We start from the raw sequence: 15,980 nt of genomic DNA on the forward strand, positions 1-15,980 counted from the left end.
CAGCCACAGAGAATAGTTTATCTCCATCCTCTCTGTAATTGCCCTTCAGGTATATGAAGCCTGTTGTCAAATCCAGACAGTGGGGCACGAAGGAGCCGCCACGGCGGCAGCAGCCCCAACTCCAGCAAGGGACATGCAGTGGTGATGGTGTGCCCTCCTGCCTGAGCTGGAGCTGCCACTGCCACCTGCCCACTGCCACAGCAGCAGCTCCAGCACAGGGCATGGGGAGGGGCCTAATGACTGGGGAGATGGGGCCATAGCAGTGGCAACTGGAGGGTGATGGGGGCTGTGTCAGCCCTTGCTTACCTTCCTGCCACCATTAGCCACTCTGCAGCAGGCCACTCCCCTGGCCATGCCAGTAGTCACAGGGGGGCCCAGGATTTCTGCCCTCTATGAGGCACAGGCATAACCTATCAGGTAGCAAGTTTGTGACCCCTCTAACATCCTGCCCCATCACCCTCAACCAATCAGTGGTAGTTTCAAGGGCATTAGCTCTCCCAGAGACTTGAGTCAAACCAATCGAGTCAAAGACTGCGCAATTTTTCAGAAGAAATCCCTTCAACAAAGTATAGATAAAAAAAATTACTAAAAATCGAACATCTTCTATAAAAGATTTTAATTTTATTTTAAAAAATAACTTCAGTAGTGTATGTAGAGATGACTGAATAACGGTGGCAGCCTATAAGTACATCAGGGCGTGCATCAGGATCTGGGGGAACACCTGTTCATCAGAGCACCCCAAGGGATGACACAGTCCAATAGTCACAAACTACTGCAAGACCATTTTAGGCTGTACATAAGGAAAAATTTCTTTACTGTCCAAGCCCCCAAGGCCTGGAACAGACTCCCCCCAGAGGTGGTGCAAGCACCTAATCTGGACACTTAAGAAACATTTGGATGCTTGTCAGCTAGGATCAAAGGATCCCAGCAAGATTTCCTGCCCTTTGGGCAGGGGGCTGGACCCGATGATCTTACAAGGTCCCTTCCAGCCCTAATGTCTATGAAATAGCTCCTGTGCAGTGGTGATGTTAGAGGTATAAATATCATTAAAAAAATTATCCGTTTAAACTTTTCTAATCATGTCACTTAACCATAACAGATGCAACACAAACCTACCAGTCATTCCTGTTCTCTTGCCTTGTTAGCCTCCACTCCCTGCCACTGGAGGCACAGAAGCCTTGGCAGGAGGGAAAATGGGGGGAGAGTGGGGTAAGCAGAGGGATGCATATTTGCTGCAAAAACCAGTTTGCTGCCTGGCCAGGGGCCAAGGAAATACTTCCCTCCCAACCTGATGATAACTCAGGTGCTGCTTGCTTTCCTGCCGTGGGGCCACCAGCGCAGCCAAGGTCAAAGCTCACAGAGCTCTCGGCATGTCTCAGGGCATTGCCCTTGTCCTGGCCTCTGCCCTTACTAGTCCTGTAGATGCCCTTGCTGTAACAGCTGCCCACATTTTCAGGGAACTTGGCCAGGTAACCAAGTGGGATCTGCGATCCAGCTTGTAGCGACAGGCCTGGAAGTCATTGGAAGGTCACCACTAGGGGTAGGTGGGCCATTAAGTGTAGCAGGAGCACTGGCCCTCCTATGGGGACACAGCATGGCTATTGCTCATGTACTTACCAGGGTCCAGCCCAGCCCACATTACCCACAGCTTCAGCGGTGCACAGCACAGCACAGAACGGTGCCAGCCTGGCCCATCCTGGAAGAACGCAGATCAGGCCCCTCCAGCCCTGGGTGTGTTTGCATGTCATTCCCCTCTTCCTACAATGTGCCCCTGGAAATCCTGGGGACACGTCTTAGTAAGCCAAGAAAGCTGGGCAGATCTTGCCAGGGCTGGAGGGGCCTGCTCCTGCATGGGAATTCCCAGGGTATGCAGGACCAAGCCCCAGGAGAGTGCACTGCCTGTTGTCCTGCCCATTGATGTGGTGGGATAACAGACAATGTGTGTCTGGCCCAAAACAACAGATCCATTGGACTGGGACACATCCTAACACAAGTGATCCACTTCATATGGCAACATTTATTTTTACCCTGAGTACGCCCTAATCTCTTTTTCCATTATCAGAGGTTTTGGACTCCTCCCCTATCTTTGCTGCCAACTGTGCCTGTCATCTGCTAGCTGCCCCATAGACTAAAGTTAAAAAAAAAAGCATTAAATACTTCAGCCTTTTCTGCAATCTTGTGACTAGACTGCCTTGTGCATTCCCTAAGGCAGCAGTTCTCAACCTTTTGCACCTTATGTCCCACCAACCATTTTGCCAAAAAACCCTGGTCCCACCGTGACAAAAACAATCCACCACTTTTGCACTGTTTGAGATATCTGTTGAATAATCTATCTGAAGCGTCCCATTGCTTGAGAAACACCCTTGTGGCTTTTGTGGTTTTCCTTAGTTTTGACACGCTTGCAAAATTGTGTTTTTGTTGCTGCTTGGGTGTGTTATATCTTGCATGAGGCCTTGCCCTTGTCTCTCTGCACACCCAAGTCATACTTTTACTCTGTCATGAGAGTCCCACTTTCCGTAGGATTTCTTGTCGGACATCAGCTCATTGTGGAGATGGCTGCCAAGCCAGGCCAGCCCCTCGCTGTATTTATTGTACCATCTTTCACTTCAGCAACAGCAGAGAGGAAAAGCTTCCTTAGCCACAAGGGACCTGGCTGGGGGGACTACGACCTACCTACCTAGGTCGCCTTCCTAGCTCTGCCCAAGTGAGTGACTTCCCCTCTCCTGTCTTGGTTTCTCTGGGAAGAAAATACATCCTAACTTCTTCGGAAGCACCTCGGGGCGGGCGGTCCTGCCGCCTCCCAGGATGGGAGCGGAGCAGAGGGCCCCTGCGCTGAACCCCTGTCCCGCCCCCAGACCTAAGCTCGCGATTGGCCCTTTCCGGAAGGCGGGGGCACCCCGAGCGGGTGACTGCTGGCGGTCGCCCCGGCGGTTTTGCAGCATGGGGGCGGGGCGGGGGCTCTTCCGGGCGGCTCCGGACGCCATGGGGCGGCGGGTGGCGGGCTGGGCGCTGCTGCTGTTGTCGCTGCTGGGCGCGGTGTCGGCGGGGGCCGCGCCGCTCTGCAACGTGAGCCTGGACGGCGACCCCGACCTGCGCTGGCTGCCGGTGCTGCAGCGCTTCGAGCCAGGGCTGCTGCTACACTTCTTCACCCGCATCATTGAGTGAGTGAGCGCCGGGCCTCGGGGAGGGCGCGTCCCTCGGCACCAGGAGCAGCGCTGTGCTTGGCCTCGCGGGGGTGGGGGAGCGGGGCTTGCTCCTCTCAAGTCCGAGTACTTGAGACTTTGTGCGTTGAAAGGAAGCAGATGCTGTTGTAACCCCCCTCACCCCCAGAGCTGCCCTCAGGTGGGGGTTTGAGGGAGACGAGGACGCTTTACAGTTTTCCCCTAGCTGCAAGCCAGTGGGAATGTGTTTAACTTGACTTCTCCTGCTCAGCTGAGAGGGATTATTCCACCACAGTAAATGCAGGGGACAAAAAACCTGTGAGGTCAGATAAAGATGGCTGCTAAGGTGTTTGGTTTTTGTTTCGTTTTTTAAAGCCATGTCCTGTTTTGGGCTAAGCAGAGAGACTGTGTTCATAGATCATAGACGTTTGGGTCGGAAGGGACCTCAGTAGATCATTGAGTCCGACCCCCTGCCCTGGGCAGGAAAGGGCACAGAGGTCAGATGGCCCCAGCCAGGTACATGTCCACCCTTCTACGTGGATTCAGCAACTAGCTAATGATATCCAGGGCTTGTCTGTGATTACGTCAAAAGTGTGATTAGCTACCGTTTGCGTGTCTTCCAGACAAACCATACCAAAGTGGGTCCACACTGTCATTCGGCCGTTAGCAGCGGAATTGGAGTTCTTCATCCCTCAGCCCTTTGCAGGAGAGATCCAGGGAATATGCAATGCCCTGGGGATGAGTGTGGGAGATGGGATTCTCCTTAGTCTGGCCTATGAAGCCACTGCGTAAGTATCTGGTCTGTTATAGAAAGGAATATTGAAGCATCTCGGTGCAGGGCAGCCTCATATTAAACACTTAGTATTAAAATTGCTTAGTTTCTGCCTTGAATGTTTGGTCTGTTCCAGCTCGTATGTTCAGTTAGAAAGTTTCCACTGATCGGGTGTTGAGAGAGCTGGTATGGCATGAAATGATGTCATCCAACTTTTAATGTTATGCAAGAATAATGCACTCTGGTCTTAGCTTCAAACCTCAGAACAGGAAGACCAGCTCTGTACACTAGAAAACAAGCCTGTCCATTTAAAATCTTGTTAGTTTGGTTTATACAATTAGAATTCTAAATGACTTTTTATCATTTAGGCTAGGTGTATCAAAGATCTGGCCCTGTGGAGCTCCTGAAGGTGTTGTGGGGGAGGGGTAGAGTGAGCCAAATCCTTGCATACAGAGCCCTAGAGCTGTGCTAACCCCTGTGACTCCCTGAATCTGCTTACCCTACCATTGTAGGTGGATCTGGATCTAGCCCACAAGGCTCTCTGCTGTCTGGATCTGGTCTGAAGGGGCCAAGAGAGTTTGACACCTCCGGTTTAGGTTGTAGAATTTCACTCAGAAGGAACAAGGCCGTGTCTGCCGTGAGTTTTATTTTAACATGTTAAGTAATTTTTAAAAAATTTAGTCCAGCAATTCTCAACCAGGGTGCTGCAGTACCCTGGGTGCCTTGAGATCCCTTTACGGGCACCCTGGGGTGTCTCAGAATGTTAGCACTGTTAGGTATGCAAACATGATTCACAAAATAAACCCAGACATTTCAAATAGGAATCCACAGTGTTGAAAACATCTGACCTGTTATGGTCTTTCTTAGTGCTTTGCAATAGAAGAACTGCTCTGTTATTTTCAATCCTTTTGGCTGTGGAAAAGTCAAAGAGCAAGAATTTTCTGAGGGGTGCCTCAAACATTGATCTAAAGCAACATTTTTCTGATTGTCAGTTTGAAAATTTTTCAGATTTTTACTAATTAGACCTCATCCAAGATAAGAAATTTTTGGAATCATGAACATTCTCCTAGATGGGGAAAACCACTTTCTCTCTAGTGTTATCCCACATATACTGCTCATTACACACTATGCAGTATAACCCCATCTGTATGTAAAGGTACAAAGAAGCACAACAAGGATGATTAATGATATGGAGGGGTATGAAAGTGCAAGTCCTTACCCACTCCCCCATTTTGGAGTCTCCCTTGTTATTTACCTACTGTGCCTTGATGTTCAAAGTAAAAAAGAGGAAAAAAAGGAAGTGTGATGTTTATCACAGTCAGTGGTAGAACTTGAGGGCAAGCTCTTTTCTCACCAGGTTCCACCTCCCCTGTTCTCTGCCCTTACCACACCTATACAGACTCAGGCCCTCTTCTTCATAAAATACACCGGGTGGTGCCAGGCTATTAATCAGTCATTCTGGTAACTTGTCCTTGGGAGTAGCCAACTAACAATTTCCTTTTTGCTGGCTTATCCAACTAATGAGCTGTTTTATAATTCACGTTAGTGAGTCTGACCACCTGTTCACCACATCAGTTGGTCCTTATTGGTACTTCCCCAATCAACAAATTGTCCTCACTCAATTAGTCCTTATTTATACTTCATTTGCTAACAAGTTTGCCCTAACTTGATTAATCCTTACTTATACTTCATTGGTAAATGAGTTCATCATCACTTGATCCTTATTTATATTTCATCAGATAAAAAAAGTTTTGTCATTGTTCATTCCTTATTGATATTTCATCAATTAAGGAGCTCTCAAGGCACCAGCTTATCTTCACTAAATTTATTTAGGACATGCCAGTTTACAAGTCACTCCCTCACTGCCTCCCTGATCAATTAAACTGGTTTACCCTACCACCATAGCCAAACCCCTCATTTTTTGACTCAACTCTGTTGTCCCCTTCCCACAACAGCTCTCGCTGCAGCTTCTCTGATAGAGGGGTTTATCCTCTTGCTGTCTGGCGTTGTCCCCAGCTCCAGCTCCCAGTCCTGACTCTGGCTTGGTCCCTGGCTCCAGCCTCTGGCTCTAGCTCGTGGCACTGTCCTTGTGTCTCCACACAGTTTGTACAAGCTCTGCTGATCTCATGCTTTCCCCTCTCCGGGGGATCTGCATGTGTGGCAGTAGCCCCTCTTAGCTTCCAGCAGAACTCCCGGCAGTCAAGAGCCCATTTCAGCTGCATGTGGCAGCATGCTGCCCGAGCTGACCATTTCAGGTGGAGCCAGCCTTCAGGTGGCTGGTCATACATCTCTGAAGTCTGTACAGCAACCCTTTGGCCCTGAGGTGAGTCTCTATACAAGCTCTGGTCTGGCTGGGTAGACTATGGGCCCATCATTGGCCCATCACAGAAAACAATAAGCCTCCCTTAAGAAGGGAAGCCACTGAGGACACATGAACTGAATGCTTGGGACAACAAAAAGGAACAGGAGTAAGGTCACAGGCAAATAACTAGGGATTCAGAAGGGGAAGCCAAGCAGAGCGCACCAGCCAGCACCTACTGCCCCCTGAACAAGTCAAGGGAGCCTGTAGATGCCGACCTATGAAACTGCCTGGAGATGTGAGCAGGGTGTACCAGGAAGACAGTGCCACAGGTGCCCAGGTTCCTCTTGGCCAGAGCCTCCTTCTTGGTCTTATAGATGGCCAGCTTGGCCAGAGCCAGGAGGAGGTTGACCAGGATGTCCCAGGGCTTGGAGGGGTCACAGACTAGAACTGCATAACAAAAAGGGTGTGGGGAGAAGTGCAGTGAGAACCTCTGCAGGAAATTCTTGAGGACATAGAAGAGGGGCTGCAACCTGGTATGCTACAGGTACAAGTACAGATGACTGGATGCAGGCAAGACCCAGTCTACATATATGCTGAGGGTTGGGGCTAGCAGGGCAGTCTCTCCTTGGCTGTCACCAGGGAAGGAACTCCTGCCCAGGGGAGGCCCGGGATGCTGGGTTAGTGAGTGTTTATACTCTTGCAGGGGTAGAAGGCTGCTATATGTTGGTATTTATGTTATAGCCCAGGGGCTTGTGTTTATATTGTTTTTACCAGTGGTTTGCAGATGAAGCTATAGGGAAGGTGGAGGCCCCATTAGTGTCCAGGGGAGCACTTGACTGCCGTGATCCCTGCCAGAGAGAGGATCAGGGCTTAAAGGCTTAGTGAGCGACAGAGGGGCCCAGTGCCCAAAAGGAACACAGCCACAGCGGGGGCTTTGGGCTCGATGCCTAAAAGGGACAAAGGAAGCTAGTGCCTCAGAGCCAAGTCCTAGTCAGTAGGCCTAGGCTAGTAGACTAAATTAAAGGGCCAGAGGCCGAGGCCCCAACAGAGGGACAATATACCGATACCATGCTCCATGCCTTGCAGGTGTTAAAGGGGCGGTTTGGAGCCACGCAATTAGAGTGCCCTATGGCACAGTTGATTGCAGAGGCCCAGCCAGGGGTCTGGGGCCAGTACGACTGGGGTCAAGCAATGGTCCATGGGCAGCCTCCCTTTATATTAATTTATAATCCATCAAGGCGTGGCAGGTGAGATGGGGGTGCATCCTAGGTGTAGAGTAAGGCATGGTCATGGAGCCACCAGGGGGTATCATTGCCACCCCGGGGCCCCAACCTGTTACAATGACCCTATAGTCCATACAGAGGACCGAGACTGAGCGCCAGTTCCTCAGATCGTGGAATGCCCCCTTTTTGGGCAGCAGGGTCAGAACGGCCCTTCTGCATGACAGGGGGAGGTCCCCATCCCCTTCAAGGTCCAGGCCAACAACATCCTAGAAAGGGCAATAGAACTCCATAGTCAGCCCCTTGATACCCAGTGCTTTTTTGGTGGGCATCAGTTGGAGGTCATCTATACTTGTACCTGTAGCATTATGCATCAGTTGGAGGACAGCTATGACCCATGAGCTGGTCCCAGTCCTCCATACTGATCTATGCTAGTTGTATCCAACTAATGCTGACACTGGCCAGGTCCTGTGAGAGAGACTGCTGCAGGTCAGTATGGATGACCTGTGTGGGGGTGGTATATGTGTGAGGGGCTGGGGCTGGAGGCGAATCACAAAGATGAACAGGGACACACACAAGAGGGAAAGGGAAAGCACATTGCTGGCTTATTCAGTTGATCACAAGACACCAGAAGAGGGGGAATGGAGCACAGGACAAGCCACAGGAGGGCAGACACGGGTTGCTGCTGAAGTAGCTAGCAAGCAGGCAGGTGTTGCTGATGGAAGAGCCTTACTGGTGTGTTGGGATCCCCTCTGGTAGCAGGCAGCCACAGCAGCAGATGGTGGCTTGTGCTGGTGGTATGGAGGCAGGAGGCCCCTTCTCCCCCCAGTAAAGGAGGGGGGCTTTAGGTCCAGAAGAAAGTGGTGGTGGGGAGAGCAGGAGCCTGCAGCAGTTCTTCAGGCTCCTGCTGCATCCTGTCTCGGCTTCAGCAGCAGCCAGGGAGGTCCTGGTGGTTTGCAGGATCAAGGTGGAATACAAACTTGTCCACCGGGGACCTTTGCCTCCACCCTTACCTAGGGTGTCCCGCCACTTGTTGTCAGGGTGGGACGTGAGGACAGGCCACCAGATCCACTAGACCATGTGGAGTATGAGCATGTAGAGCTGGCGGTGGTGGGTGAATTGAAAGCAGATGGGTTTGGTATTCCCCAGCCTACTAAGATAGTGGGGCAGAGAGCAATGTTGGGCCTGCTGAGGACTGCCTTCACACATTATCTGGTCTATGTAGGCAAAGCAGTGTCCATTAGGGCAGCCTTGACTTCTTGGAGTAGGTGGCAGAGTACACGTAACATTGGCAACTCTGTGGGTGGGGCCAGCGCATCAGGATCTGCCCAGCCTGTCTGGCATAATCCAGGAGGTCCCTGATGTGGGTGGTGTGGGCCAGGACTATCCTCCAGGGCACCCTGTCGCTGGCATCACCAGCTGCGGGTTCTTCAGCAGAGGCTCAGCAAGTAGGTCAGCATCCTGGGTGACCATCCCTGGGGACCTGGAGGTAGAAACCAGCCTCCAGCCCCTGAGGAGGTCCTGGTAGAAACCTGGAAGCTCTTCTAGGTCCTGCTTGGGGAGCCCTCACAGATAGAAGAGCTGCCAGTCATATTGGATCCCTTGGAGACGGTGGAGGAAGGCTCTGTGCTGCATTGCTACTGGCACCATAGAGGAGCCTCTGCAGGGCCTGAAAGCAGAAGGGGTGGATTTGGCTGCAGAGGCAGACCAGGCGCTGCCCACCCTCCCACAAAGGGAATCTCAGGACCCCTGCAAAGACCCAGTGTTGCCTTGGCCAGAAGAACCTGCAGTCAGGAAGGCCAACCGCACCTTGTCATGCATCCACAGATGCATCTCAGGCAGGTCCAAGGAGGTGATCCTCCCCCTCTGGTCAGGCTGCAGCTGGAGTACTGCATCCAGTTCTGGGCGCCACACTTCAAGAGGGATGTGGACAACATGGAGAGGGTCCAGAGGAGGGCCACCCACGCGCATGATCATGGGGCAGCAGGGCAGGCCCTACGAGGAGAGGCTACAGTATCTGAACCTGTTCAGCCTCCACAAGAGAAGGCTGAGGGGGGATCTAGTGGCCTGTTACAAACTAGTCAGAGGGAACCAGCAGGCACTGGGGGAGTCCCTGTTCCCCCGAGCACTCCCGGGGTGACCAAGAATAACGGTCACAAGCTGGCAGAGGGTAGATTCCGATTAGACATCAGGAGGCGCTAACTCACTGTCTGGGCAACTAGGATCTGGAACCAACTTCCAAGCGAAGTGGTGCCAGCTCCTACCCTGGGGGTCTTTAAGACAAGGCTAGACAATCACCTTGCTGGGGTCGTTCCACCCCAGTACTCTTTCCTGCCAGGGCAGGGGGTCAGACTTGATGATCTGCTCAGGTCCCTTCTGACCCTACCAACTATGAAACCTCAGTGCCCATCTCTGGAGCCTGGCCAGGAGCTCCAGGGGCATGGGAAAGGTGTTGAACTGGTTCCAGAGCATGGACAAGACCAGCTGGTTAATAACCAGCACACTCCCGTGAAGGGAGAGACACTGCAGCAGGCCTGCAGCCACTTCAACACCCTGACTACTAGCTGTTGCCAGTTCTCCAGCAGGGCGGGTTCCCTGAGGGGTAGGTGGACCCCAGGAAGACCAGCTAACCTGTGCCCCAGCAGATGCCTTGGAGCATGGGTGGAAGTGAGCCCACCTACCATCCATCACTCACCACCAGGTCAGAGCTCTTAGCACAATTGACCAGGGCAGAAGGGGCTACCAAGTAGATGGACTGGCAGGCTTCCCCACCTGTGCCAGGTCACCCGGGTCCTGGACAGTGGGGAGCACATTGTCAATGTACTGTGACAGGACCAGCCCCATGGCTGGCTCTCAGAGCACCAGTTCCGCCATCTTCTTGAGCACAAGGCAAAGAAAGAACTGGAGAGTAACGGTGTAAAGTTGGCCAGACAGTGGACAGCCTTGATGTACTCCCTGCCTGAACAGGATAGGCTCCGTCAGAGTCCAGATGAGCTAGACCATATACTCTATGGAGGTGGACAGCACCTGGAGAAACTGCACAAGGCAAGGACCAAAGCCAAACACCCTCAGCATGCCTATAAGGTGCCCTTGATCCACCCTGTCAAATGTCTTCTCCTGATTGAGGGACAGAAAGACAAATGACAGGCCCTCTGACACACAAGCTCCATGAGGTCATGGACCAGATACAGGTTATCAAAGGTGGTTCTCCCCAGCACTGTGTATGTCTGGTCAGGGTGGATCACATCCGTTAGCATGGACTTCAGGCCCAGTGAGATGGCCTTCACCACAACCTTGTAGTCCATGCGAAGGAAGGAGATGGGATGCCAGTTCCTCACATCGCAGGGGTCTTCCTTCTTGAGCAAGAGGGTCCAAGCAGCCCTCCTGCATGACGGGGAGCTCCCTGTCCCCTTCGGACTTGGCCCAAACTTCAGCAAGATCTAAGCCAATGACATCCCAGAAGGCCCAGTAGAACTCCACAGTCAGCTTGGTGATGCCCAGGGCTTTCTTAACAGGCATCAGGTGGAGGGCATCTGAGAGCTTGACCAGGGTGAGAGGTGAGAGGAGCCAGTCCTGGTTGCCCATGCTGACCTGTGGTAATCCTTCCCACAGGACTTGGCAGATGTCAGCATTAGTCAGATCGAGAGAGAAGTGCTCTCCATAGAAATCTCTCACCCTTGCTTGCATCTCTCCTGCAGCCATTAGGGGGTGCCATTGCTTGCCAAGAGGTTGGCGATGTACTTCTTGACACCCCTCCTCTTCTCCAAGGCATAGAAAAAGCAGGAACCACAGGCTATCTCCCAAAGGAGCTTGACACGCGGGCAGATGAATGTGCTGTGGACCCAGCAGTCGTCCAGAGCACAAAACTCCTCCTGCTTCTCCCGATACTCTCCACAGAGGGGTTGGGTTGGTTGGGTCGGGGCCAGGCACCTCTCCTGCTCCAGCACCTCCCTCTCAAGCTGGGTCCTGGCTTCCTCCCTCTGTTGTGAGTGGCCCTGGGTGCAGTTGCAACAAAAGGGCTGAACATGCACTTTCCCCACATCCCGCCATTTCTGAGCCTAGGGGAAGGCCAGCCACTGCTTGCTCCAGGACAGCCAGAACTCCTGGAAGGCTGCCACAGTGTAAACACAGTGTGATCAGTGAACCTTATAAATTATACAGTTAAGCACTCAAGTCAGTGTTAAAGTTGCAAGTGTCATCTGAATTCCCTTTCTTCTATATACATTATAGTACTATATATATTATACAGTAAAAGCTCTGTTATCTGGCACGACTGGGGAATGGGGGGTGCCAGTTATGTAAAAATTCTGGTTATCTGAGGCAGATAATGCAGGGGGCGGAGGAGGGTGGCAGCTGCATGTGGAGCAGCGGCAGCACAGGGTGGTGGATGGCAGTGACAGCAGTCGCCACGTGCAAGCCTCCCCCTGCATCCGGCCAGCTGGAAATTCTGGTTAATAGAGTATTCCAGCTAGCAGAATGCCGGCTAACACAGCTTTTACTGTAATACAGGACCATTTACTGTTCCCTCAAATGTACTATATTTCTGCAACCCCTAATAAAAACATACAACTCTCCTGTATCATAGGGTGTTTGGCTTGTTTTGGATATTGTTCCTTGTAGTTGTGTGTGAGCATTTGAAATGTTTTTGGGAATTCCTTTGGTTAAGGCAGGGGTGGATCCAGCCCACCAACTGGCTGGATGCGGCCAGCAGCTGCCTCTGCAGCGCTCCACCTGGGACAGAGTTACACCTGCTCCTGCCAGAGCAGGCTATGCTAGGCTCTCACCTGCTGGCCCAGGCCCCAACCAACGCACCCAGCTTCCAGCAGGTCTGTTCCCGGTGCTGCTGTGCTTTCCTCGCCTCCAGCAGGAGCCCCCTGATTAAAGCTTCTTCCCACTTGCCCACCTGGAGTGGGGCAGGAGGAGGAGCTGGAGGCGAGGGGAGCAAAGCAGCACCCAGCTTGCTGAAGCCAGGCTAGAAACTGCCCTGCTGGAAGCTGCATGTGTTAGTGAGGGCCCAGGCTGGCAAGGCTGTTCTGCTCCCCTCACCTCCAGCTGCAGCTCCTCCACATCCTTCTGCCCCTGCTGTGCCACTCTGAACTGCGGGAGCTTCAGCCAGATGGCTCCTGCCTCGGCGCACATGGCTCCAGCTCAGGTCCTGCCTGCCTTCCACCCACCCAGCACGATGAGCAGCCATCTGTAGACTGGCAGATTGGGTGGAAGACAGCCAGGAGCTGGAGCCGCCCAGCCAAAGCTTCTCCCCTGCCCAGCCAGCACACCACAGCAGGCAGCTCCTGCTGGAGGTGAGGGGAGCAGAGCAGCACCCAGCTGGCTACAGCCGCACAAGTAACAGCTCTGCCAGAAGCTGCATGCTGGCCAGGGCCAGGCTGGTGGGCTGCACCCCACCCCCCATACACACATCCCTCAGTCCCCCATAGGGCAGGCTGTGCAGGGAGTGAATCGGACTTGCACACCCATCCCACTCCCAAACCCTGCCCACTCAAAGCCCCATAGGGAGTTTTGGTGAGTTGCTTGCAGGGCGGGAGGTTCTGACCCAGCCCACAACAGCTTATTAAAACTTACTATGTGGCCCTCTGGCCCAAATAATTGCCCACCCCTGGGTTAAGGATTACCTGTGAATGCAGGGGCCTGGATTGAGGCCAAGGAGGCTCCTTCCAGTTCCATGTTCCTATATACCTTTCATTGTTCTGTCTTTCTCTTTCCTTTCAAATACAGCATCAGTGCTACACTGTGGTAGCTTTATTACCATTGCCACAGGGCAATGTTAGGGAAAAAACAAGGACCGCAGGCGAGAAGGAGGTCTGAGGGAAAGTTTGCAGACAATGTAAACTTGGATTATTTATAGTTGTTGTGGGAAAGGGAGATGCCTGCTTGTTAAAAATGACCTCCAAGTTCCTATGGGCAGGAATTCTGGTACTGGACTACAGTTCTGGCTGGGTGAACTATTTGTACAAAGAACTGCGCACAGTACAACAATATGCAAAATGCGTATGTCAATTTGTTAAAAACAATTGCTATGGTTTTTACTATTTCAACAGTAGTATGTGGTCATGTGATTCAAAGTCAATATAAATTTATTGTCATATTCTGACAATTGAATGCTTCTAATGTAACTGTCTACCTTTGTAAGGCAGTTTATTTTCTTCCAATTATAGCTGTTTTATTGTGTGTGTTTATAGTACACCATTAAGGCTCTTCAGAATTTTTCAGCCTCATTCATCTAGGTTAATTGAGAAACGTCTCCTCATTTTTTTAAAGTAATTTCTTCTGGATTTTTTGTTTGCTTCCAGTTTCTGTACCAGCATTGTTGCCCAAGATTACAAAGGAAACATTTACCATGGCCGGAACCTGGACTATGATTTTGGTGATATATTACGCAAGATTACAATTGATGTGCAGTTTATAAAGAATGGGCAGGTATGGTTTGTGTGTGACATCGACTGATGGCATTTTTTATGGCAGGAGTGTCAAACGTCTGGCTGCACAAGCCAAATGAATAACATAGGGCTCCCTATAGGCCCTGTGAGTTGTGTGGAACTGGTCCACTGGTCTTACCTCAATCCTAGGCAAGCTGTTTGAGAAAATTATGCTGGCACACATCCAGGAGGGGCCAGCAGGGGACTGCATGCTTAGGGGCAACCAACATGGGTTCATCAGTGGCAGGTCCTGTCAGACCAACCTGGTGGCCTTTTACGATCAGATAACCAGATCATTAGATGCAGGGGTAGCAGTGGACATCGTCTTCCTGGACTTCCGGAAGGCTTTCGACACTGTCTCTCACCCCGTTCTCATTAAGAAACTGGGGGACTGTGGTGTAGACACCCACACAATCAAATGGGTCGCCAACTGGCTGGAGGGCCGCACCCAGAGGGTGGTAGCGGATGGGTCCTTCTCAGCCTGGAAGGACGTGGGCAGTGGGGTTCCTCAGGGCTCGGTCCTTGGGCCTGCACTGTTCAACATCTTCATCAGTGTTTTGGACGAGGGGGTAAAATTTCAAATTTGCTGATGACACTAAGATGTGGGGGGACGTGGGCACACTGGAAGGATGCAACAGGCTACAATCAGACCTAGACAGGCTACAAGGGTGAGCGGACGAGAATAGGATAGGTTTCAACACAGACAAGTGCAAGGTGATGCACCTCGGGAGGAACAACTGGCACCATACCTACAGGTTAGGGAACTCCCCTCTTGTCAGCACAGGGGCGGAAAAGGATCTTGGGGTCATCATTGACTCCAAGATGAACATGGGCTGGCAGTGTGGGGAGGCAGTCAGGAAGGCCAACCGCACCTTGGCATACATCCACAGATGCATCTCGAGCAGGTCCAAGGAGGTGATCCTCCCCCTCTATGCGGCGCTGGTCAGGCCGCAGCTGGAGTACTGCATCCAGTTCTGGGCGCCACACTTCAAGAAGGATGTGAACAGCATGGAGAGAGTCCAGAGGAGGGCCACTCGTATGATCAGGGGACAACAGGGCAGGCCCTATGAGGCGGTTCAGCCTCCAAAAGAGAAGGCTGAGGGGGGATCTTGTGGCCTGTTATAAACAAGTCAGGGGGATCAGCAGGCACTGGGGGAGTCACTGTTCCCCCGAGCACCGCCAGGAGTGACCAGGAACAACGGTCACAAGCTGGCAGAGGGTAGGTTTAGGTCAGATATCAGGAGGTGCTACTTCACGGTCAGGGCGGCTAGGGTCTGGAACCAAATTCCAAGAGAAGTGGTGCAGGCTCCTACCCTGGGGGTGTTTAAGAGGAGGTTGGATGAACATCTTGCTGGGGTCATTTGACCCCAGTATTCTTTCCTGCCATGGCTTGGGGTCGGACTAGGTGATCTGCTCAGGTCCCTTCCGACCCTAGAAACTATGAAACTATGAAATCTGGAGTGCAGAGCTGTGTCACCTCACCCACAGGCCTGGAAATTTGGCAGTGGGATGAGTGGCAGCAGCATTGTCCTGGCTCTGGGAGCTGTGGCAGCTGCCACGCATCCTGCCATCAAATTTCCAAGGCCCTCAGGCACCCCCATGGGCCAGGTGACATGAATCATTGCTCTGGATCAGTTTAGTAGAAAGTCGCAGTCATTAATTTTGCTGCCACTCACCCCTTTACCAAATTTCCAGCCCTGTGGGCCAGATGACACTGCTCCATGGATCATATTAGCATCCCTACTTTCTGGGAATGGCATATGGCTGTACATGTATTTAAGCAGGTAGATTCGGTGAATCATCTATGCAGGGCCTGATAATAAATTACACAAACATTTGCTATTTGGAGTTCTTCACCATGCAGGATGATAGCTCTTATTATAGTATCTGGGTACCTTAGTATCTTTCTCTAAGGTTGTATTTGTAGATGCATTTCCTGAATACCAGGTTGCTAGCAAGAGATTGAATAATTGGTTCAAGTTCAGAGTAAAGCAGCAAAATTCATTTGGGGCTGGGAGAAGGCTAATCTATTAGGAAATCCTGATAGAAAAAAAATATGAATTGTGAAGTTAAGGGATGATACATGTTTAC

The 15,980-nt window shown here is 51.7% G+C and overlaps 1 protein-coding gene across 3 annotated transcripts in view; it reads left to right on the forward strand.

Annotated features, from left to right (window-relative positions):
- Positions 1-2,789: 2,789 nt before the first annotated feature.
- NAAA (N-acylethanolamine acid amidase) overlaps positions 2,790-15,980 on the forward strand; it is a 31,225-nt gene continuing 18,034 nt past the window's right edge. The window contains exons 1-3 of one of the 3 annotated variants that reach the window (XM_090032036.1): positions 2,790-3,161; positions 3,785-3,949; positions 13,764-13,890. In XM_090032036.1, coding sequence (XP_089888162.1) covers positions 2,806-3,161; positions 3,785-3,949; positions 13,764-13,890 — 648 coding nt within the window. In that variant the 5' untranslated portion in view covers positions 2,790-2,805. The remainder of the gene's footprint in view (positions 3,162-3,784; positions 3,950-13,763; positions 13,891-15,980) is intronic. The other 2 variants (XM_090032034.1, XM_090032035.1) reach the window with 2 other exon arrangements.

The sequence above is a fragment of the Crocodylus siamensis genome, chromosome 2, assembly GCF_052110815.1.
Source record: "Crocodylus siamensis isolate JL-2025a chromosome 2, ASM5211081v1, whole genome shotgun sequence".
Taxonomy (NCBI): domain Eukaryota; kingdom Metazoa; phylum Chordata; order Crocodylia; family Crocodylidae; genus Crocodylus; species Crocodylus siamensis.